The sequence below is a fragment of the Aspergillus udagawae genome (assembly GCF_001078395.1).
Source record: "Aspergillus udagawae IFM 46973 DNA, scaffold_3, whole genome shotgun sequence".
In the NCBI taxonomy this organism is placed as follows: domain Eukaryota; kingdom Fungi; phylum Ascomycota; class Eurotiomycetes; order Eurotiales; family Aspergillaceae; genus Aspergillus; species Aspergillus udagawae.
Window position 1 is genome coordinate 2,255,962 of NW_025091266.1, and position 21,957 is coordinate 2,277,918.

General features: G+C 50.1%; 4 protein-coding genes across 4 annotated transcripts; 1 reads left to right on the top strand and 3 right to left on the bottom strand.

Annotated features, from left to right (window-relative positions):
• Positions 1-1,534: 1,534 nt before the first annotated feature.
• Aud_004649 (uncharacterized protein) lies at positions 1,535-2,064 on the bottom strand (the record flags this gene model as incomplete). Its single annotated transcript, XM_043289586.1, has 2 exons — positions 1,535-1,960; positions 2,059-2,064. The coding sequence occupies 2 exons, from the start codon at positions 2,062-2,064 to the stop codon at positions 1,535-1,537; spliced, it is 432 nt and encodes a 143-aa protein (XP_043145521.1).
• Positions 2,065-5,570: 3,506 nt separating this feature from the next.
• On the bottom strand, positions 5,571-7,933 carry Aud_004650 (putative sister chromatid separation protein (Src1); the record flags this gene model as incomplete). Its single annotated transcript, XM_043289587.1, has 2 exons — positions 5,571-6,198; positions 6,360-7,933. 2 exons carry the CDS (start codon positions 7,931-7,933, stop codon positions 5,571-5,573), a joined length of 2,202 nt encoding a protein of 733 aa, XP_043145522.1.
• Positions 7,934-8,865: 932 nt separating this feature from the next.
• Positions 8,866-15,871, bottom strand: acyA (adenylate cyclase acyA; the record flags this gene model as incomplete). Its single annotated transcript, XM_043289588.1, has 4 exons — positions 8,866-9,141; positions 9,223-14,532; positions 14,633-15,383; positions 15,693-15,871. 4 exons carry the CDS (start codon positions 15,869-15,871, stop codon positions 8,866-8,868), a joined length of 6,516 nt encoding a protein of 2,171 aa, XP_043145523.1.
• A 4,408-nt stretch (positions 15,872-20,279) lies between these two features.
• Positions 20,280-21,830, top strand: Aud_004652 (glycoside hydrolase family 16 protein; the record flags this gene model as incomplete). Its single annotated transcript, XM_043289589.1, has 4 exons — positions 20,280-20,376; positions 20,435-20,986; positions 21,049-21,449; positions 21,681-21,830. 4 exons carry the CDS (start codon positions 20,280-20,282, stop codon positions 21,828-21,830), a joined length of 1,200 nt encoding a protein of 399 aa, XP_043145524.1.
• Between the last annotated feature and the right edge of the window lie 127 nt (positions 21,831-21,957).

Here is a 21,957-nt window from a genome sequence, read left to right on the forward strand (position 1 = left end):
TTTTTCCGCTGCCGTCGCACAGGCATCAGAAGAAAGACAGACGTTCGAAAGCGGGACACATGACGATGACATGGAGAAATTTCCGGGCGAGTTCGGAGGAGCGCCGGGCCAAACGGTAGAAGCTCCAGTCATCGTGCGGGGTTGGAGACTTGGAGGATGGAGGTACTCCACAGCTGCCAGCGGCGAGACCCCCATGTCAGTCGCCATCACTTCAAAAGAAAGTCAGCTGGTGATGTTGCGTTGTATTCATACGGGGTTTATGGAGTCGTGCTGAATATCTCAATGCAGGCTGCTCAAGACCAGGTCTCCTAGTGAACGTTCCCGTCACGTGCTCCTGAGTCGGCTGCGAGTCTTGTGCAACTACAGATGCAGAAGGAAAAAAAAAAAAAAAAAAATAGAAACAGTGTTACAGATGGATGGCAGGAAATCGAAGTCCACAGTAAAGTTCCAGTCTATGAGTTTGGCTAATTAGCTACATCATTGCATCAAGTAAATGACATGAGTCAAAGCACAGTGGAAACCCCGAGAGCGAAGCGGGACTGGTCATGCCACAATTTTTGACCACATAGATGAGAACCAGAGAAAAAGATCCTGAACTGTTCTGGACCGAGTAATACGACCGCTCCGTACAGATCGATCATCAGAATGGCGTCAAACAGCCGAGATCGTCCCCATTGTCTGAGACTAACTCATGCATAACGTATCCCCCGTACGCCAGGAATGAAAAGAAAAGACCATGAATGAACGTTCTCCAGGGTGAGTGAGTGGCCCCCTGATAGAACTTCGTGCAGTCTCAAAACTGCCAAGTAATGAATGGAGCTGTGGCGTCGTCGGCGACGCCCAACCATTGTCGACGGCCATCGATCTGGTGCTAGAATGGTGTTTTGAGCAGGTGGACAACATGGCAAAACAGGTCGAACACGTTCCGTGCATTGAGACAAACCAGCCTGCACCTGTGCGCTGTCGACAGATAAACAGAAACTCCCTTCGCGGCGGTAGACGTCAACTTGCGCGGTCGGATCAAATGAATGTTTGATCAACATGCATCCCCCGCGGCTGCAACTCCACAGTTCCGATGGCGTCAGTGAAAGGACAGATACATTCCCACTGGTCCCGGTCGGTGGGGAATCGACGCGGGTGGGAAGAGGATGATCATGTTGGTGGGAGACATGTACTGAACGGGCTAGGCAGTATGATAGATCATGAATCGATTGGGGGCAGAAAGGGGTAGTGCAAGAAAGGTAAAGACAAGAATGAGGATAGGCTGAGGAACCCACTTTATTGGCAGTCTTAGCCCATATGGTATTCCTGTTCCGGCTTGAGACTAGAAGCAGGTCAAGTGATGTTTCGAAGGCTAACGGCCATGTAGTCACCCTCTTCTTGTGCTATACAAGAATGCGGCCTAGGCTTAGCTCAAGAAAGAACTCTAATTCTGCAAAGCATTGGCACGGTGGTGGGAACAATGCTACAAATCGATGATATCTGCAGAAAGGGAGACCATCGTCGTGAACTGCCTACAGAACTGATTTCCAGATCACGAATCTTTATTCAAGATCGCGCTCAGCCCAGCATCGGGAGAGGCTTCCGCAGATACGCCATCCGGCTCTTTGACATCGGCAGACGAGCTCACAGATACGCCGTCCGGTACTTTCAGCTCAGGGACGGTAATCTCAAGGCCATCGACATCGTTTGTATGACTCAGTGATTGGGCGACGATCGAGTGTATCTTCTCGAGCGAGGCTCCCGACCGGATGACATTGATAATGGCGTCGACGTCTGTACGCTTGCCGTGCCGAATGGCCGCCAGCAGCTGCTGCACAAATTCGCGATAGTATGCTAACTCCTCCTGGACGCGATCTCGCACAACCTTACGACGTTTGTCGGCATATTCGTCAATGATGCAATCTCGGCCGTGGAGGGCGCATTCGGAACATGGGGTGCCGGTCGAGTGTGCACTACACTTTAAGACGAGTAGAGAAAGTACCATGTCAGAATAGTGTACATAGAAAAGGGGACATAAAGAAGGGCAGGTTTAAGATGCCGCGCTTCCATTCACACCGGCATATTTGCGAAAGAGGGGACGAGCTTCGAAAGGGAAAGGTACCTTGGTCCGACGTCGTTGGCACTCCGTGCAAGCTGTTGATGCTCTCCGTATCTTGCTTTCCTCAGCAGTAGGTCCCGCTGTTAGCGAATCTGACAAGGTTCTTGGAGCGATAGGGCGAAAGGGCCTAGGAGGCCCTTGGTGAGACATGGTCGGATGAGACAAGGAACAGAGATATGAAAAAAACAAGGAACCGGAAGAGGCGAGCTAAGGGAGGAAAGACCCGACTGGACTCTGGACAATGAGTTTTCTTCTGAAACATATTCCTTCTCCGAGGGGGGTTGCACCAAACCTCAAGTGCTCAAACGGCCATATGTACATGCTCTCTATCGGAAGAGCATTTGAGAAAGGTAAGTCACCTGGAGCGCTAAGCCAGGTTCGGCGATTCGACGCTGCTTAATGCTTCAGGCAAACTGGGGCAGCGGTTCACAGCCCCAGCAGGAATAGATCGACACCAAAATGATTGACTCGGCCAGTCCAAGGGTCAGTAGAGGCATGCAGGTGGGTGGGTAAGTGGGTAAGTGGGCAGAAGTGCAGAATAATCTGGTCCAAATGCGAGATTGGAGTGCACCGTCAACACTGATCAGTTTCCGGAACTGATCATCAACATTGTGTCACAGCGGAAATGAAAAGAAAAGGGGTCGGAGCCGAAGAAGCCTGAGTGAGGCGGGTAAAAGAGAAACTAAAAAAAAGATGAAGCTTTGAAATGGGATTGTGAGCTTCGACACTTTTGCCTCATCCACGGGCCGTTCCCACCTTTCCCGTGGATCCTCCCGACTTTCCGACCCTTCCAGGAGGTTGGATAACCTTTACTTCGTAGTCTTAGAGCCTAACAATGGTGAAGAATCGGGTAGAGAGATTGTCTAAGCAAAAAGACTCAAAGAATGAACAAGGGTTGGACAGGGCAACTGGCAAGTGGAAGGGCCGTTCAAGCACTCGTGCCTAAGCGTCTTTCGGGTCGAAGATCCCTAGTCTTTCAGGCTGGAGAGAAAGTGAAAGTGAATCTGGAGACAGTTGTCAAGAGTGGATAGTAGTGCCGCTCCCTAGCCTCTTCCCTCTAGGAGCGATACGGGGTTTAAAGCATTAGCCTCAGATCTAAGGGAGCTGACCCGTCAATGAGAATGCTTGAAAAGCGCCGATGGAGCATTCAGCTTGGCTGAACCAATGAGTAGAGTCCCAGTAATTGCTCTGAAGCGGAGCATCGAGGACTAGGTAGAGTGTCAGACTCTGATAGGCAGACAGGTGTCCTCAAGCAAGGGCGATTGAGCAATCGCGGTAAGATCAATCCGAGCACTGGGGCCTTGAACCCAGAGCTGTAGACTCCGTATATTTGGACCTCATTCCCCCCCCTCCTTCTTCATCCAAATCAGACTGAATTCGCTGCTATCTCACTTGGATCATCCGCGTGCAAAGTTCGAAACCCAGGAATCTCTCTTCCAGGATCCGTTTCATCTGAGGAATGCCGAATTTAGACCGATGTCCACGGGTGCACTTTCTGCATTCCATTTCGGGTCGTCTACTCTGGTTGTAGCAGCAAATATAGCACAAGTGATGTTGTGGTCTCTGGGGGCATCGAATTTGCTGCAATAGTCCCATAACTTTCTTCTTCCCGGAAAAAGTATCCGTCTGATATGATAGGGTGCTAACAGAGATATTCCGTAGTTCGTGAGGCGGATGGTTTCAGTTGAATGGGGCGCGGGCTTCTTTGGGTCAAAAAGAAACAATAACAACAATTATTGCGAGCCCCGCCAGACGCGAGGGCTACCATCTTGATCGGAAAGGGGGTTCTGCTTCGGTTGCGTCATGGGTCGATCCACGATTAGCTAGATATGTAGTGCTCCTGTGCCCATTCCGTACACGAGCTTATCCAGCCCCTATCGAGAGTCGAAGACAGCACCGCAAATCCCCACACATATCAGAACCACCAACCATGGTAGGCAAACCAAGGACCGAGGCATATGGTGGGCTATGGTGGACTAGATAGCTGACGTAGATTATCCCTGCGGTTTTCCAACAGTAACTTGATGACACTCACGTGAAATGTGGGCTCTGCCATACGCAGGTCGTACCGCTTTTTCTGCCTTGCCGCCCCCTTGGTCTAGAGGAAGAGCCATCTACTTTGTACGCCATCAACAATTCTACAAGATTCTACTCAGAACGTCCGTACAAGTTACACAGAAATTTCCCAAAAACGATCGTTACGTGTCCTGGACATGTGGACCGATGAACTGCCGTGGTAATCAATTGGTCAGGAAATTGGGCTGTGGTCGTGAAAATGCGAAAATTCCGCGGTTATTCTGGCACCTCTCCTCTTAAGCCGGTGCCAAAAAGGGTGATCAACACCGCCAAGTACCGCGAGAAACTCTACAGTGTTGATTTGTGTCATCTGTACTCCGTACACAGTAGACTACTTCAGCAACAGAGTTCGCCAATGTGGAACGTGGAAACCAGACCCATAGGGGCCTTTCTGATTCTGATTGGTGGCTTGCTGACCGATGGCTAACGGTGCCTTTGATTATCCACAGAGTAGTGAGCTATTATCTCTCAATCGAGTCTTGCGAGGAATAGACTAGGTATCCGTGATCGAAGCGACAGTCCTTGCGGACCAGCGGCTGTGGCAAAATCCCCACTTTTCCAACGGACGCTGGATGATAGGCACAATCGTACGCACAATCGTCCAAAATAGAATTGACAACGTGGTGTTCTTCGCTCGATGAAACGCGTGAATTGTGGTTGCCAGGAAAGGCGAGTGAACAAATCCACGGAGTAGTCTGCACTGGTATGCCTGGTTGATCATGGGTGGCAAAGTTGTGTCGCACCCAAGCGAAACCAATCGAAAGCAGAGGCGACGATCATGCCAGACGACCAGGGTATTCAAGTCCCAGGATCGACCTCAGTTTTGCAATATGGAATCGCTGGCTGCAACGCCAGGCCTAACAAATGGCTCGGGGATATCAGACGAATGATCAAAGAGCTCTGCAGCCACAATTTTCGTGGGTGCAGCTCGAATGAACTTCTGACAAATGAGAACGTAGCATTTGGATTGACCACCCCAGCCACATGGGTGGTATATGGCCTGTCTTTCTGGATGGGGCCTGGCGCTTAGACACCACCATCAGTCGTCGGTTCAAAATCCGAGGTTCGGATTCCCTAGGGTATCAGGACGACCAACCTCCAAGGGCGGGTCATATCACATCTGCGACGCCAGGCAAAGGGGTAGAAAATCCTGAGCTCCTGTACTCAGGTAGCTGTGTATGTACTATATCGAGCCAGGTGGTTCGAAAAGACGCGAGGAAATGCCCAGGAAACCAAAGATGAGCAGGTTATGCACAGGAGGACGTATTTGATAGATATACTGGCAGGGGAATCATGAAACTCGATACTGTACATCTAAAGCCTGATAAAAATACCCAAAAATGAACTAAAATACCTGTAGTTCAGCTCAACGGTCCACATACCCCGCAGTCCCTTAATAGACGGGTCTACCTTCGTCCCAACGGCGAAGTTCCCCAGGACTTTTGGGCGTCAATTGATGTTGATCGACCGGAGGGCGGTTGCCCTCGCTCGAAGGAGACGAGTAGGGCAGTTGATGTTTACTCTCTCCTCGTCGGGTAGCGCTGCTCTCGAGAGCATTGCCGTGAACGCCGCCAATACCCCCGATCCATTCCCAGACCCGCGCAACATCTCCACCCCGGCCCTCGCGGACCGCAGCGCGAATGTTGGCATTGCCCTCAACTACATTGCGAACACGCCTCCAGAGCTCTTCACGTCGCCTGCCGTGGAGCTCGGAACGAAGAACGTCGTCACGCAACTGACCAATGGGAATGTACGGTTCCTTCGCCTCACCGCGAGCATGTAGCGCTGCTTGTGTCGCTAGGCGATCTAGCGTGGTTGCTACGAGCTCCGGGACGCGAGCAAGATCGGATCGTCGAGCAAGAATTTTTGCACGAGCGTAAACCAAACCCAGAATCAGAGTAATCAAAATTGAAAGAGGGAGTCGATATGCGAGGAGAGAGAGTCGGATGTGACGGCGGAAGGCGCATGTGAGGGGGAGCCGTGCGATTGAGGTAGATGTGAGAACAAGGACAGCGGAGGGTCTGTGATTGCGTTGCGGCCTCTGTTAGTTCCGGTATACATGTCAGAACCGTAGTCATATGAGAGGATCTCGCATACATGCTAGGCTGGGCACGAACGAGACACCCAGAGAAAGGAAGAAAGCATAATGTCAAGGAAGAGAAATAACCCATAGGTAACTTACTGTGTTGTTTTGGTAACGACTTCATCCTGCGCAACAATCTCGCCGAGTGCTCCTTTCCAAAGCTCGTCGAATTCGGCATCACTCATGCCTCTACGGCGTTTCTGCGCAATCGCCTGTTTCAAGTCTGGCTCAGTCATCTCCGGAGACGTCACTTCTTTACCATCCTCTAGACGCTCCCCACACTCGAATTTAGCTCGTCGATCACGAAGCTCTTCAATCGCTTTGTCGGCAACAGCTTTCACACGACGAGCTTTTTCACTGTCAGGTTCGCATGTGGGAGGCAGAGGAATCAGACCTCCGAGCGATAGAGGGTGCGGTTTCAGAATGAAGTCATGATCACAGCTCGCCTCGAAGTTCGGGTAGCAGAACGCATGTGGAGGGCAGGGTTCACACTGCGGTTCCAATACACTGGCCCATTCCGGCACCCTGGTTTCTGCCAGGGACCAAGTAGGCTTGCCAATACCACAGTACCCGATCTCAATCTTCTCCTTGCGCCACCAACCCCCGAAACCCCAAAGCAAAGAGACTATGAGGATCCACGGAGCAGCTTTGCTTGCTTTACTCTGCTTGGCAGTTCGGCGTCGGATCCGTGGAGTCGTTGGATACATTAACTCCGCTTGTTGTCCCTCCAAGGCTAATTGCTCCTCTGGCGTAAATTCCTCGCCGGCACTAAGCTCACTGTCATCCTCATCCTCGTCTACTTCAACTTCCTCCCTCAGTAACCCGGCCTTAGTGACTGGAGATCCAAAAGGTGATCTTGTAGGCGTTCTAGAAATATCATCATCAAGGTCGTAAGGAGTCTCAGACTTTCGTGGTCTCACTCCGTGGCTGAAAGCAGGGCTGGCGGTAGAAAGCCGTGAACTTGTCTTTCGTTTGACATCACGACTGATGCTCCTTGAGCCAGGTGAGCTGCCACTCTGAAATGGATTGTCATCGGTGAAGACACTGCCCTCCTTTGGTTCCGTCTTAACATAGACAGCGTGTGGCTCGGGCTCAATCGAACGAGCAATTTCACTATTCCGCAATTTCCTAGCCGTGGATTTGCGTGGAGTGACCATGTCCCGAGCAACAGGTGTCGAGGGGCCATCATCATGCAAGTCTTTCTCAGAAGCACGCGCGTGCTTGGTCTCCGACTTCGGTACCTTCTTCTTCGTGACTATCGACGGTGTGCTCGGTACGTTTCTCTCCTCAGTATCGGCCGTCGAGGCCCTCGTGCTCAGCCTCGACCGGCCTCTTCTTGTTCCGGTCGCAGTCGAGACAGTAGACGGTGTCGGCGGCGGAGGCATAGACTCCCTATCAACGGGTTCGCGTTGTCCATCATAATCACTAGCCACCGATGTCGCGCGACTGGGCATATCTGTGATACCTGCGCTCGTTCTCTTCACCCTCTCGCGCTCTCGCAGGAGTTTTTTCGCTTGAGGCAGAACTTCCTCCTCCAGGATGCGGATGAGCTGCGCCTTTTTCGCCGAGGCCGGATACGAGACATCATGACTGACAAGGATAGAGCGGAGGCGGGGGACGGTGAGTGTGTTAAGGTCGAAGTCTGGGGACAGATATTCCAGTCCGTCCGCCATGGCGTAGTGCGACGCTGGCGATGGGCTGCCAGCAGAGCAAGAGCTGAGTGAACGGGCAATCAAAAATGCGGTGCACGGCTGAAGACTCCGATCGGGATCAGACGCGCCTGATAGGGGCCCAAAGAATGCGTCTTTTATCCCTGAGTCGAGATTTTCTCTGCACTTTGTTATTGCTCGTCAAGGAAAAGTTCAAACACTGAATGAAGCTAATACTGTGGAAGATGGTATCCAGGGCAACCAAACGGGGCCTAAGGAATGACTATCGATCATTCAAATAGGGGTCGTGCTCAGAGTCTCCTCTTCAGGTAGATACACGATCGTCTCACAGATCAAAGGATAACAGTTATACATATGTCCAGATTAATCTGTGGTGGATGGGTGTGTGCTGAGTCAAAGATGAAGAAGCCTGCTATGATGACGAAACGAGAACGCGTGTGGTGGCCGATGACCAGTTATTGGGAGTGAACAGACTTGTCTCAAACCCAATCAAATGACAATAACAAGCAGACAAAATCACGTGCTTGATTACCACGCCATCGTAAAGCCACAACAGTCACATGATTTGAGCCCGTCGTGGACAAACCACCTGCTGAAAGACCAGATTATAGATACTAAAATCAATTGTTGGCAGGGTGACTTCTCATCATTGCAGCAGGATGATTAGATATAGCAATAGATTCAGTCAAGCGGGCTAGTACAGCCAATGCAATAGTAGTCGACAGGAAACAGCCAAAAACCAATACCACCTCTTGCACCCACCAATGCTTCGAAGCCAGTGAGAAACGACCACCCCTGTAGACGCCCCTTATATGTAAATGAATGAATATAAAACAAAGCTTGGATATAGCAACAAGGGAACAAATCTGTTATATAAACGGTTATGCGACAAATGTCCAGAAGTATGTTCCACATCGAGGTCATGTAAGATAGCGCTACTCCGAGGATGTAGCAAGTTGGAGGAAGGACGAAGACGCGGAGCTGGGATCGCTCTCGCCAGTATCCTGACCTTCAGCTCCTGTAGAGCTGGATGAGGCGCCGGTGATGCCCGCAGCACCGACGGCCAGTTGTTCCTTGAGCGCTCTGTATTCGGCAAGTTGGGTTTGTAGTTGTTGCATCACCTCACCAATAGGGACGGCGTGGTCACTTAGTTTGTCACCGGGTTTGAAGGGCCTCAGCATGTATCGCACTGAGAGAGTCGTAATGTTCATCTGTAAGAGGCAAAAGACGTCAGGTCTGACAAAAAACAAAAGGAAAAGAAGAAGCTAGAGAGATCAAAGCTGCGCACTAACCTCGATGCGAGTCACCTGCTGTTCGACTAAACTCACTACCGTTGAATCGGCAAGCTCGCCACCGTGATCCTTGACCAGATTAAACAAAGCCACATTCGGCTCCTTCAGCCGCGCTTCGCCTGGATTCTCCAGCGCACCGCATAATCGTTCCAAGCGAAGAGTGAGCTCCCATAGGCGCCATATGAGATCCGTCTGAATTTCGAGCTGGGAATGTTTACTTATAGTCGTGGGGCCGTTCTCTCTCGATTCCGCTTGTTCCAGCGTGATCAATCGTCCGGAAAGCGAGTGAGGGTATATGAGGTAGAGTGGTTCCGGATTCTCTAGGCCTTTCAACTTCCGCTCACCCTGGTCTTTGATAACGAATCCTTGGCTGTTGAGTTGCTGAAGTTCACGACGAATGTTATATCCCAAACTATCAACCGCATAGCTTTCCTCCGAGCCAGTAGAAGCGGCTCGTTCACTGTCGGCGTACATTTCAAGGTTGCGCTGAATATCGCTCATGAAGTCCGACGAGACAAAAATCTGACCACCGTCGGCGACTGCCGAGATACGTGACGCACGGTTGACCATGGGACCGAAATAATCCATGCGATTAGTAACAGGATCTTTCTCACAGACAGGCTCTCCCCAATGTATACCCATGCGGACAGACAAACCCCGGAAGATGATGTTGTTCTCCATATCGTACTGGACCTGACATTGAGGCTGTTCAAGGATTTCGGTTGGCCATTCGGCCTCCAAAAGCTGGGTTTGGCAGTTGAAACACCAGAGCAGGGCTGCCGTGGTGGTGGAAAAGGCGACCATAAAAGCATCACCTTCGGTCTTGACTTCATAGCCACCAATGATTCCAAGTTGTCGACGAAGGATATCGTTATGTATCTGAATCGCTGAGCGCATCGCGTCGGGACATGTCTCCCATAGACTTGTCGATTTCTTGATATCTGTGAAGATGATGGCCAACTCTCCGACAGGAGCATCCACGTAATCGAAGCGAGCGAGTCTCGAATCGCCGGGCATGTCACGCGGTTTCTTGGTACGCTTCGTGCTGGGAATGATTTGTTCCTCGGGAAAAGCAGGAGGCCCCAGCGAGAGACTTGTTCCACGAAACTTGAACTTCTCTCGCTTCTTTAGGTCACCCACACCGAGAATCATCACCATGAGTTTATTGTTAGCACCAAAGGATATAGCCAGGTCCCTGATTTTCTGAGCAGCGATCATGAGGTCCCTGCGCTCCGCTCTGGTGACATCGACGACCACATCTGGCGTCACATAGTCCCACAATTCTTTCGACGCCAGGATGATCATTTCATCCTGTTCATTCAATTGCACATGCATGGTGTGAGGCGCTGCAACGACTGCGGGCATCAGCTGGAAGTGGCCAAAGGCTCTTGAGACCTGAAGAATGTCGTTCAGCCTTCCGTTGCGAGAGACAAATCCTCCAGCGGCCCGGATTCTGGCCCGCTCATGGGGCTCCGCGGGATCATGATTCTTAGTTAGATACTTCAGCGTCCCGTCTGACTTCACAAGGATCGCCTGCGCATCACCAACGTTGGCGACATATAGATCCATGTTGTTCAGATACAACACAGTTGCAACCCCACCAGACCGTATGTCGTCTTGATTGAGGAGTTTTGTAGCGGAGGATCCTCTGTGAAATTGCCGAACACTACGGTCGTCAATGGACTTGTAGGCAGCCGCAGCCATATTCTTGTTCAACGCCAAGAATGTCCGCCGTAGCGCATCAAGCGGTGTTTCTTGTTCATCCACTCGTAGCTTTTTAAGCTCCGAAGAGAAGGTTGAGGTGAAATTCTCATGGAGAAACTTGGCAACCCTAGAGCCCCCCGTTGACTGAGCTTGGCCATCAAACAACCCTACAAGCGTTTCCACATTGTCCGGCTTCAGACGCGGGACGATCATGTCGATGATGGACAGATGCTCGCTTTTACCCAAAAAATCAGCCATGCCATAAGCCAGAGACCCGGCAAGTGAAGCAGACGTTCTGACACGTCGATCTTCGTTCTCCTCAGGAATGGTAGGTGTTGTGAGCGTGACATCCATCAAACCGAGGACCCGGAGATGGGTAAGTGAGTTGAAATCAGTCAAGTCGGTTCCATTGGCGGTGGTCGGCCCCGCCGAAGTGATGTTTGGTTTAATCTCCAAGCGTTTGTTCCCAGAGAAATTGAGGTATTTCAAATTTCGATTCCAGTTCCAGTTCCAATCGTAAGGCCAGTTGGACACATTATACTTCAAAGCATTGCTTCCAACGTCCAAGATTGCAAGTTTGCTGACTTTGCATAGTTCTGCTGGTAGAACCTGGAATCGATTTGCATTCAGGTTCAGAACTTTAAGGTTACTTCCTTCCTCAAGATCATCGGAAGGAAGCGAGGTCAGCTCGTTGCCCGAAAGGTACAACTCGGACAGGAATGGCCAGCGCTTGAGCAGGCCCTGCGGAAGTTCGGTCAATTCATTGTACGACAGATTGACAACGCGTAACTCTGGAATCAAGGACAGCTCGCGGAAAATATCGTCTTCTAGCCGGTTGTCTGCAAGATATAGATTTCGCAGCGAGCCGGCAAACGTTGTCGCCATGTGCTGAGAGAAATTTGAATCTTTCCTGGAAGAAGGACTGCCCTCGGTGCCCGATCGAGAAGCTGCTGACACTTTCCTCCCGCTTTGGCCAAGAGACGAAGCAACGGACGGTTTGCGATAAGTCCCACCATTTGGTGAGCCTCCGGAGTTGAAAAAGCCTCCTGACGTCTGGCTGGGTCGACGGGTTTCTAGCCCATCTTGCTCCTGAACAGGGCCGAGATCTTCATAACATGGTGTTGTGGCGCCCCCTGGAGTTGCTGCAGGTGTAATTCCCGTGTCGCTAGGTGGCTGAGGTGGAGAACTGCCGTGTTTGGGGAAGCTGTCCAGCACGTTTGATGAGACATTGAGGGTCTCCAATCTCACACAATGCCAAATTTCGGCCGGGAGCCTTCTCAAATTGCATTCCCTCAGGTTGAGATATTTAAGCTCGGTCAGGCATCCGATGGTGGCGGGGAGCGCAGCCAGGGGGTTTTTGATCATGCTGAAGTGCTCCAGCCGACGAAGTTTTCCAATATGCGGTGACATCGACACAAAATGATTCTTATCAAGAATCAGTTTGGTCAGGTTAGGTAGGTTCTCGAACAACGAATCCCGGAACTGCACAAGCTTGGCTGAAGCAATGTTGAGCGAGGTCAGCGTTGGCACTGGTGCGTCAATGTCAAACTGCGTCATTGGGCAATGATCGAGGAGCAAGGTCCGCAATTTGGGGAACGACCCTCTGAATTTCGAGACCGCGTTATGTCCAATCAGCAGTTGCTCCAGTCGAGGGAGTTGCGCCAGAATGTCTATGTTGGTAATGGCATTAAAGCGCGCATCAATCTCCCTCAAGTTAACAAGGTCCTTGAATGTCTGATCCAATGGCCCGCTCAGCATATTATTCGTCATCCAGATTCGTTCCAGTGTCGCCAGTTTTCCGATATTTGGCAGCTCAGCGATATTGTTGAAACTGATATCAAGATCCACCAGGCTCTTCAAATTGCAGAGGAAAGAAGGAAAGACTTGGAAGTTGTTGGAGGATATATTGAGACTCCTGAGATACTGGAAGTTCCCAAAGTAACTCGGTAGCTCTGATAGCTTGTTGTTGGCCATTTTGATACTGACAAGGCCATGCAACCTGTCGAGACTGGCATGGTCAAGCTCCTCCAAGAGATTGTTGGACACGTCCAAGTAAGTCAATCGACTCGCAAGGCTAAAACTCGCTGGCAAACGCCGAGCTTCATTGCCTATAAACTTGATCTCCCGTAAATTGATGCAACCCTGGATGAAATCTTTGGGGACATCCAGGGACAGATTCCTAGACAGGTTCAGTGAGATAATCTCGGACGCCTTCTTATAGAGCGTGATCGGGATGGTGACGAGACTCCGACCCTGCAGATCCACATGACTGAACTTCTGCATTCTGCTGAATCCAGGATCGCCATCGAGGCTGCTGTAGCCACTGAGCTTGGTTGGAAGGAATATGAAGCGGCAGATATAACTATGGTCTTCCCGACCAATCTCTTCAATCCTATCCTTTGCAGTGTATCCGACTTGCTCCAGCAATCGCTTCTGCATAAGAATGGGTCGCTCTGAGTGATCGAGCTGCCTGGAGAGATCATTCCTTTTCATGACAATTTCATAGTTATTCAAGTGGTCTTGAAGGAAAGACTTTCGGCCAAGCATAAGGAGGATGTCTGCGACGGTGGCACTCAGACCAGCTGAAAGTGTAGCAAACGTGGAATCAATGCGAAAGACCCGGATGAAGTATGAAGTCCCATCTGGTTCACGTGCAATACCTGTCGAATCACTTGCCACACTTGGAAGCCGCGCAGCGAGATCCTCCCCATGCTTCTTGACCTGCCAGCTCTCCGGAGCATCCCAGTGACCCGGAGGCAAGCCGTCCGACTTCTTCCCTTCCTCGTTCTGCGATGGGACACCATCCTGAGTTTTGCCTTTGTCGCTTGGAGAACGGAGAGGTTGCTGGCTAACGATGCCCTCCATGTGTGACAGATCGGTATCAAGCCTCCAAACACCAGGCTCCTCTGGATGTTTGACGTCCCTTCCAGGAGGCGCTTCATTGCCAATGCCCCGCCGGTTCCGTAACTTTGTGGAGCCCATAACTAGGCCTTTCCCGTCCTTTCGACGCTCGTAATCGCCTAGATCAGGGTTTCTGATAGAGGCGCCGCCTTCGAGACTGCCTTGCCGGCCTCGTCGAGGAGAAGCCTCCCTCCGCGCGAGTTTCGATGAGGACTTTGATGCGTCCTGCGCGGATTTTGATCCGGGGAAATGCTTCAAGGGACCATGTGCTTTGGTACGACGAATTTTATCCAGTATCGATCGCTTGTTGGAGGGCGCCCCGGGGGAGTTCTGGCTTTGTTCCCGAGAATAGGCGCTCTGTATACTCGGCGTGGGGCTAGTAGAGCGACCGCCGAGGGTGGTAGTTGAGCTCATCGGTGTTAAGGTATTTAAGCTATGTGATAAGGTATTTAAGCTATGTTCTCGGAAGGGGCGCAATCCGAGATAAGAATCGTCACGTCCTGTTGCTGGACGAGCTGGATAGCCAGCAAGATCACCCGCGACAGTTGGCTTTTCTTCCTTGCTTCGGGAATGACGGTGGCTGCCATGGTGCCTCCGAGCCTCTCTTGAGGCACCCGGGTTCACGGCACTCTGACCAGCAAGGCGACGTCCTTCAGTTGCGATGGGGGCTTCTCGAACAGGAGCTTCTCCGAATTGAGGAATGTCCTAAGGATAGTCAAAAGTAAGAAATTCCAATCCTTCAAAAACAGACAGAGATGACATGTGAAGATGGATTTAAATGTGGGCATTCTGGTCATGCACTTACATTGTAGCTTTGATACAGCCATGGAGTAATCTCGCTGGACGGTAGGGGAGTTCGTGGTCTTGAAGGATGTAGTGAGGAAGTATCATCCTGGGATCTTTCTGGGATGTTTCGCGCGCCGTCAGAATTGGCTCTTTCACGGGCCTTAAACTGATCAATAGAGCCTGGCCTGCTGCTCAACGATCGGGTATCTTGTTCCTGCTCCTGTTTCGATTCGCCTGATGGGAGGTATTCATCGCCAAAGAAACCTTGCAACTTCTTCCGGAATCGACCCCCTGTACTAGACTTCGAGCCCTGACTGCTGATTGTCGTGGCGCTGGCTACAGATGGTCTACGGTCGTCTCTGTTGTAGTCAAAATCGACGGGTTCACTGGCGAAGGTCCGGCCGGTGCCAGGACGGAATGTGGCAGATGCCGGTGATGCCTCGTGTTCGGAGAAGTCATGGAAGAACGTTCCCGAGCTATCGATGGGCGCTATCTTAGGGGAGGTTGACCACGAGGCATTTGGATTCTGTTGAAAATAGTCGGTTTGGTTGGTTCGGTTGGGTTTCAGCTGCGACGGTTTCGAGCTCGAGCTAGACGTCGGTGGGGGGCCAGGATCGTCAGTCCCGGAGATCGCCATAGCCTTCCTGTGGCTGCCAACGCCCTTCTGCTGATTTGTGGGTGAGATATCGGGCGAATTCCATGAGAAAGTAGAAGAATATAGGTTATTCGAAGAGCCTTTGTTTGACTGGTTGTGACCCTGTGATGCAGATCTAAAAGGTAGTTAGCAATCATGTTATCTCGACAAAGGACCCCGCCGTATCGGCAGATAATAGGAAGAAATGCTGGCACAGAAATTCGTCCGACATCAAAACATCACGACCAGTAGGACGACGATACAGTCCACAGCCCAATTTTTGAAGAGGTATTTGGGGCTTTTGACAGCCGGTAATCACTGTTCGTCAACCTCGCCGCGCAACCAACTGCACCTATTTCGAATTTCCAACAGAGACACCATGCCAGCAATTCAATATGGGTTAAAAAGGGATGGGAGAGAGATTCGATTTCACACAGTTTCTTACCTCTCTAAGCCCGCAGGTCCAGGAAAAGGAGAATTGCTACGGCCATTCGACATGGCTGTATTGTATAGCGGACGAGGACTTTGACTCTCTCTGACGGTCTCTTGCGACAACCAGCTGTTGGCCCCGGAGCTCTCAGAACTGCGCCTTCTGTGCGAATGCTCGCTTCCGCGCAGCGACATGCTGTTATATTATCCAATCTTGCGGTCCAGGAGCGAGAAATCAGCCGGTTGTCACAGCAGTCGCGGGAGCCAAGAATGAATCCACCATGAATGTCGTCAACAGATTCGGAGGAAGCGATGAAGGAGGAGGTTGAGGAAGGATATTAGAGCTGGATGGGGACGTTGTATGGGAGGTGTGTGCGATCAAGATCGAGATGGGTCGGATGCGATACCAAGGTTCGTTTCGTTAAAAGTAGGGAATGCACAGAGCAAGATAAGCCATCGATTCCAATAGTGCTTGAAGGAAACTAAGAATAGGCTTGGTCGTTATTTGTGGAGACAGAAATATCACAAAGGCGACTGAACGTAGCACAGGGTATATTTCGTCGGGCGCGACGGTGTCAAGACGGAAGGTCCTTCATGTTCTGGCGGGTGAGCAGCAGTGGTGGAGGAACGTCATCACACGTTCCACTATGAGAAGCCAGGCAGTCAAAATAGACCAAAGAAAATAATGGAATATAAGGCAAGAAGCTCAAATAACATCAGACATGGATGAGGATCAAAGATGAATCAGGAAGAATTGTCGCGTAGTAGGTGTTATTCATTAATGGTCAGGGTGTGTTAAACCTGCACCAACAGCGGAGCAGCAGGAGTTTGACTGTTTGAGATTCGCTGAGCCTCCGAAGAGCTATTATTACCTTACTGTTAGCCGGAGGCTTAGGGGAAGATCGGGGTAGGTATGGTAAATACCTAATAAATTACCTAAGGTACACGCTTCAACGGAGAGTTACTGCGGGAATGCCTCAAAATAATTGAGGGGAAAGGGAAGACATGACTGTAATATTTCAACCGGCTATTCTAAGGTAGGTAAGGTAGATACGTAAAGCTACCTTACGTTATGGAGCACATAATACCTACCTAGGTATGTAGCTCCTTTTTGTTCTTTGCCTATTACCCGTGTTGGGTTTCGACGGTGAAGGAATAAAGATTGATACATCTGTTATAAATCTCCCCCAGAATATGGTATCTACTCAGTAGTCAGTTAAATACCTCAAGGATGAATGTATCGTTCATTTCATTGTTTGTATTCTGTACTCTACTTCCCCCATGCCTTACTGGAGCTGTCAGCTTTGAGGCGATTCTGGGGACGGGTGGTCCGTGATGGTGTCTGTGCTTCTTCTAGCCAGGTGCGATGAACTCTTGTTATGGTGTTGACCAGTTCAGTTTCGTTTCTGATCTATCTACTTCCCTTAGATGAGGTGGACGAGTCTTTATATTGTTGTAAGTCATCGATAGATTTACTCGTCAAGTTCAAGTTCGTACATTCTGTCCACAAACGGGCAGCTTACCTATGGAGTTTCAAGGTATTGAAGCTTCGTCTTCCGGAGACTTCCGTGCTACATAAAGCTTTTGGCTATATCGTCTACGGTTTAAGCACGAGATACAGGGTAACCTAAATCACAATATGTAGAGTCATCTTCCAGTCAGGCGTTGCCGCTTTAAAGGACACACGTAAGTCAGCTGATCCGCTCACCATTCAACGGCCACCCCTAGTCTCCGAACCTTTCTTGGTAGCGTTACCAGTGCTTTAGACAGGCAAGGTCTTCGGCTGGGGGGAATAATAGGCGTACATTGCCAGTCTCCAGCTAGATATCCCGATAGATTCCTTTCTCCTTTCTCTTGTGCTCAAACTTCTTGAAACCAACTCTCGATCATGCAATACGCGTTCTTCCATTCCTTCCTATATTCAGTCTCTATTTGGCCTCTGTTCTACTGTACCTGTGCGACAAGCCATCTGTCTTCGACGCCGCTACAACAATGTTCAAGCGAGCAAGGAGCAGGCAAAATGTTGATAGATGAACTGGGACAACCAGTGGCTATGTTCAAGAGCGAACAAGTAACAGGACAAGACCAGTACCATCATTAGAATGTCGTTCTCGGGTGGATAGGGTTCGAGCAAGGTCTACTTAGATTAGCCGAGCTTGTTAGCATTCTTGAAGTATGACCTATGCCTAGATGCTCGAAAGCCACTCCAGGCCATGCGACCTCGGTGACTCCGCCTGCAGGCGAGCTCACTTCTGCATCTCCTTCTTTCCATCACTTCGATTATCTTGCTCTCCTGAATAACTGTTGTCTGCCGAATAACGTATCCTTGCCACTATGGGTGGTTTATACCTAAGGCCATCATCGGAGGAAGCAAGTGAAGGCTTTGGTGAGTCGCTGACGCCGAAATCTGTATGTATTACCAGTATGGAATATCCGATCTGCCTACTAAATGATGTATAAAAATGCGAATATTTATGGATTATATTGTGCAAATTGGATTTAACATAGAGAGAAACGAGGGGATACATCTTGTATACAAGTATTCCGTTGATGTTCCCGCTGATTCTTCAACAGATCCCATAAGGCTGATGTTTCCTCACAAGCCATCAATAATAGTAACATCCCAGTACTTTGATGAAGACATCTTTCACACGCAGAGTGTCCGATTCTGTGTATGAGCAGATAGCAGCGGGATGGCTGTATCAAGTTAAGGATCCCGCGGTCCTCAGTTCTCGAGATATATCTCCCACAGAGGCGACCGTAGAATGCTTCTTTATCACTTCAGAACATACTACGACGGGTCGTTTCTGTAAGGCTTGAAGAAGATTGTGGCTTCATAGGTTTTGTCTGATTATCAGAAGCGTTTGCCTGCTGTCGAGGTTGTTGATCTCCTCGTTGCTTCAGAGGTCTTGCCTGCCATATTAGAAGCGGGTGTTGCAGTAGGTACCAGAGCAGCATGTGGTGTGGTTGCCGAGTAACATTTAATCAGCGCTCAAAGCAAACTGATGTTACCTTTGTGTACCCAGAAAAGGTGCCCGAGCAATTAGTTGAGATCCCCAGGGTCAGACATGGTCACCAAGCATGGCGGAAACCTGGCGAATTTCCACTCATTTTCTTATAGGATCAAAGGGCAACAATGGGCCCTCATCTATTCCTACACACAGGGGACTTCAAAAGTGGATTGTAGTAACTATACCAGATGATGACAGGTCTCTTAATAGAATTCGTCAAATGACTCATGTTCTGCACCCGAATGCCTGCTGCTTTTGGTGATCTGTATGACAGTCATGGAAGGATCAGCAGATGCTGAAAGAACATCGAAAAGGTCGCGGAACAAGAAGGTAGAGCACAATGCATATTTTTGATAATATGATTGATTAACTAGACAGAGATGACACGCGAAATCTCTGATCCTGTGATGTGATATAGTTAAAGCGTCATATCCAAACCAGATGTTCTGAAAAAGAGGGGGCTGGGGGTGGGGTGGGACGATCAGGCGGTGTCGAGTCTGTTGACTATCGCCACGACTCTGTTTGGTTTTAGGTTGATGATGTATGGGTAACTTCCATTGTTGTTTCGTCCCACTTTGTCTTTCTACATACGATCTTGACGGCAGAGCTTCCTCCAAAAGGAATGGAGTTGTTGACCGGCGGAGATGATTGGTATAGACATCAGACCTATATATAGAGCGTTATGCACTCGCAAGTCTGGCACATGGATCGATGTTGCCTGGGTACTTCGGATGGAACGAGCACTGTGACCAAGGTTCTTGGTTGACTGATCATGAACAGTCCAAGTATCTATCTATATTTGTGGATGGAGTATGGAGTTTTGAGTACGGAGCACTCAGTACCCATACAGTGGTAAACACAATGTAGCACTAACAACTACCTATTTTGGTAGTGGGTATAGGCATGTCTCGGCCGATCTTGGCCCCTCAAAGTTTCAACCCTTCAAACTTGAAGTCTGGCCGCATAAAATATCCTGTCACGTGTGGCAGGACCACCAATGGCCAATGACCAATTTCCAGCCAACAGAAAAAGCGCCACAGCTAAATGCTCGAGCCAATGACAGTTTCGAGAAGGAATGGAAGGAACCTTGTGTGGATCTGCAGCAGATGTGTGCTAATCTGCCTTAGGTTGCCAGGTCTCCACTGGACCGCCCGCTAACTTGCCCAAAAGGAGTAATATGATGATGACGGCAGAAGGAAGTGAGGAGGCTGGACTACTCACTTTCCTCCAAAGTGATCCCCATGCTGTCGGTCAGAAGCTATCCTTCCCTAAGATGAAGGACAGCTGGAAAGGTGATAAGAAAAGCCTGTTGCCTAGTCCTTGGTTGTTACTGCTGCTGTGGCAGTGAATTGTTCTTTCCTCTCAATGTATCACCTTGGTCAATAAGAAGACTATTTTGCTTCTTCTTCCACCTTTCTTCCCTTCTCTCTCTTCTGCATACATCCTCCTGCTCGTACTACCTCGTTTCACATACGTACTATCTGGTAGCTTTTGCATTCGCATCTTCTCTGCTGTATTATCAGATCACCTTTTTTTGCTTCTTTTTTCTTGAAATCCAGTCAGTTCTCACATTACCACTGAAGCCTCTCACCATGAGATTGCCTCTCGTTGGTGTGGCCATCGGCCTGCTTGCTTCCTCCGCCATCGTGACAGCTCAGACATACACTGACTGCAACCCACTGCAGAATAGTGAGTTGTACCTTTTGAAAACTAGCGTCCCGTCGGATAATTCTAACATGTCAAAAAGCGTGCCCTCCGGATCCCGCTCTGGGAAGATCAGTCACCTACGACTTCACCAAAGGCGCTTCCTCCGACTTCAAACCAACTGGAAGCCCCACCTATGACAGCAATGGTGTTGGTTTCACCGTGGCCAAGCAAGGTGATGCCCCACTGATCCAGTCCAACTGGTATATGATGTTTGGTCACGTCGAGTTCGTGATCAAGACCGCACCAGGCAAGGGCATTGTCAGTAGTGCAGTTCTGCAGTCTGATGACCTGGATGAGATTGATTGGGAATGGCTCGGAGCAAACAATCTGTATGTGCAGACCAACTACTTCGGTAAAGGAAACACTGGCAGCTACAATCGCGGCGCTGCCCACGACAATGCTGGAAATCAGGATGCTTTCCATACCTACACAATCGACTGGACGACCACGCAGATTGTTTGGCAAATTGATGGCAAGACTGTCCGGGTTCTCACTGCTGAGAGCGCCGGGGATAACTACCCTCAGAGCCCAATGATGGTCAAGGTTGGTGTATGGGCTGGTGGTGATCCCAACAATGCACCAGGCACGATTCGTGAGTGACCATCCCTACTGCTGCGATGATATCCACTGGCGATATATGCTGACACCTCTTAGAATGGGCTGGTGGCCAGACCGACTACAGCGCGGGTCCTTATACCATGTACCTCAAGTCGCTCGTGGCGACTGACTACTCGACGGGTAAATCGTACACTTATAGCGGCAAGAGTGGCTCGTGGCGGTCCATCAACTCCGATGGAGGTCAAATCAATGGTAATAGTGCCGCTGAGTCCATTTCAACTGTCGAGTCTGCCCCTCCTGTGACCGCGACAATTGACAGTGCTCCTATTCCTTTCAGTGGCACGCACCGTGAGACGTCGAGCTTTGTAACCCCGAGTATCTGGCCCTGGGTTCCCAAGCCTACCACTTTGTCGTCCTCTGTCGCGAAGCAGACGACTCTGCCCAGTGGCTGGACCTTTTCCGGATCTCGACAAGTCCAGCCGCCCAGTGCGGCTTCTGTGAGTGAGCATTGCCCTTCATTTGCCTCTGCTGCTTTTTCGATAGAGACATGCTGATGCCTTTCTTTCGTTACGTTCTAGTCTACGCCCCTCTGTACGTCATCTTTGTTGGTTTCGTCGCCGGCTTCATCTTCCCACTCCGGGCCTAAAACCAGTTCCGTCTCTTCGATCCCGAGTAGTTCAAGTGTGACAAAGTCGACCGGACATCTTGCTTCGACAACTACTAATCAGATTATCACTTTTGGCTCGACTCTTCCCTCGTTTTCCGCATCGATTGCACATGTTGCCCCTACCGTTGCCGCGGCCAATGACCTGCTGGAGGCACCCGTCGGAATGGGCGTTTTGTGTGCGCTCCTTGGCGGCCTCCTGGCAATCTTTTGAGTCGAGGCTTTGAAGAAGCAATGCACTCCATCACACTTACGATTGACGGCTACGGACATGAGACGATTGATTAACGAATGCATGACTTACACATGACGACGATTGTATGTTGTATAGACACGGACTC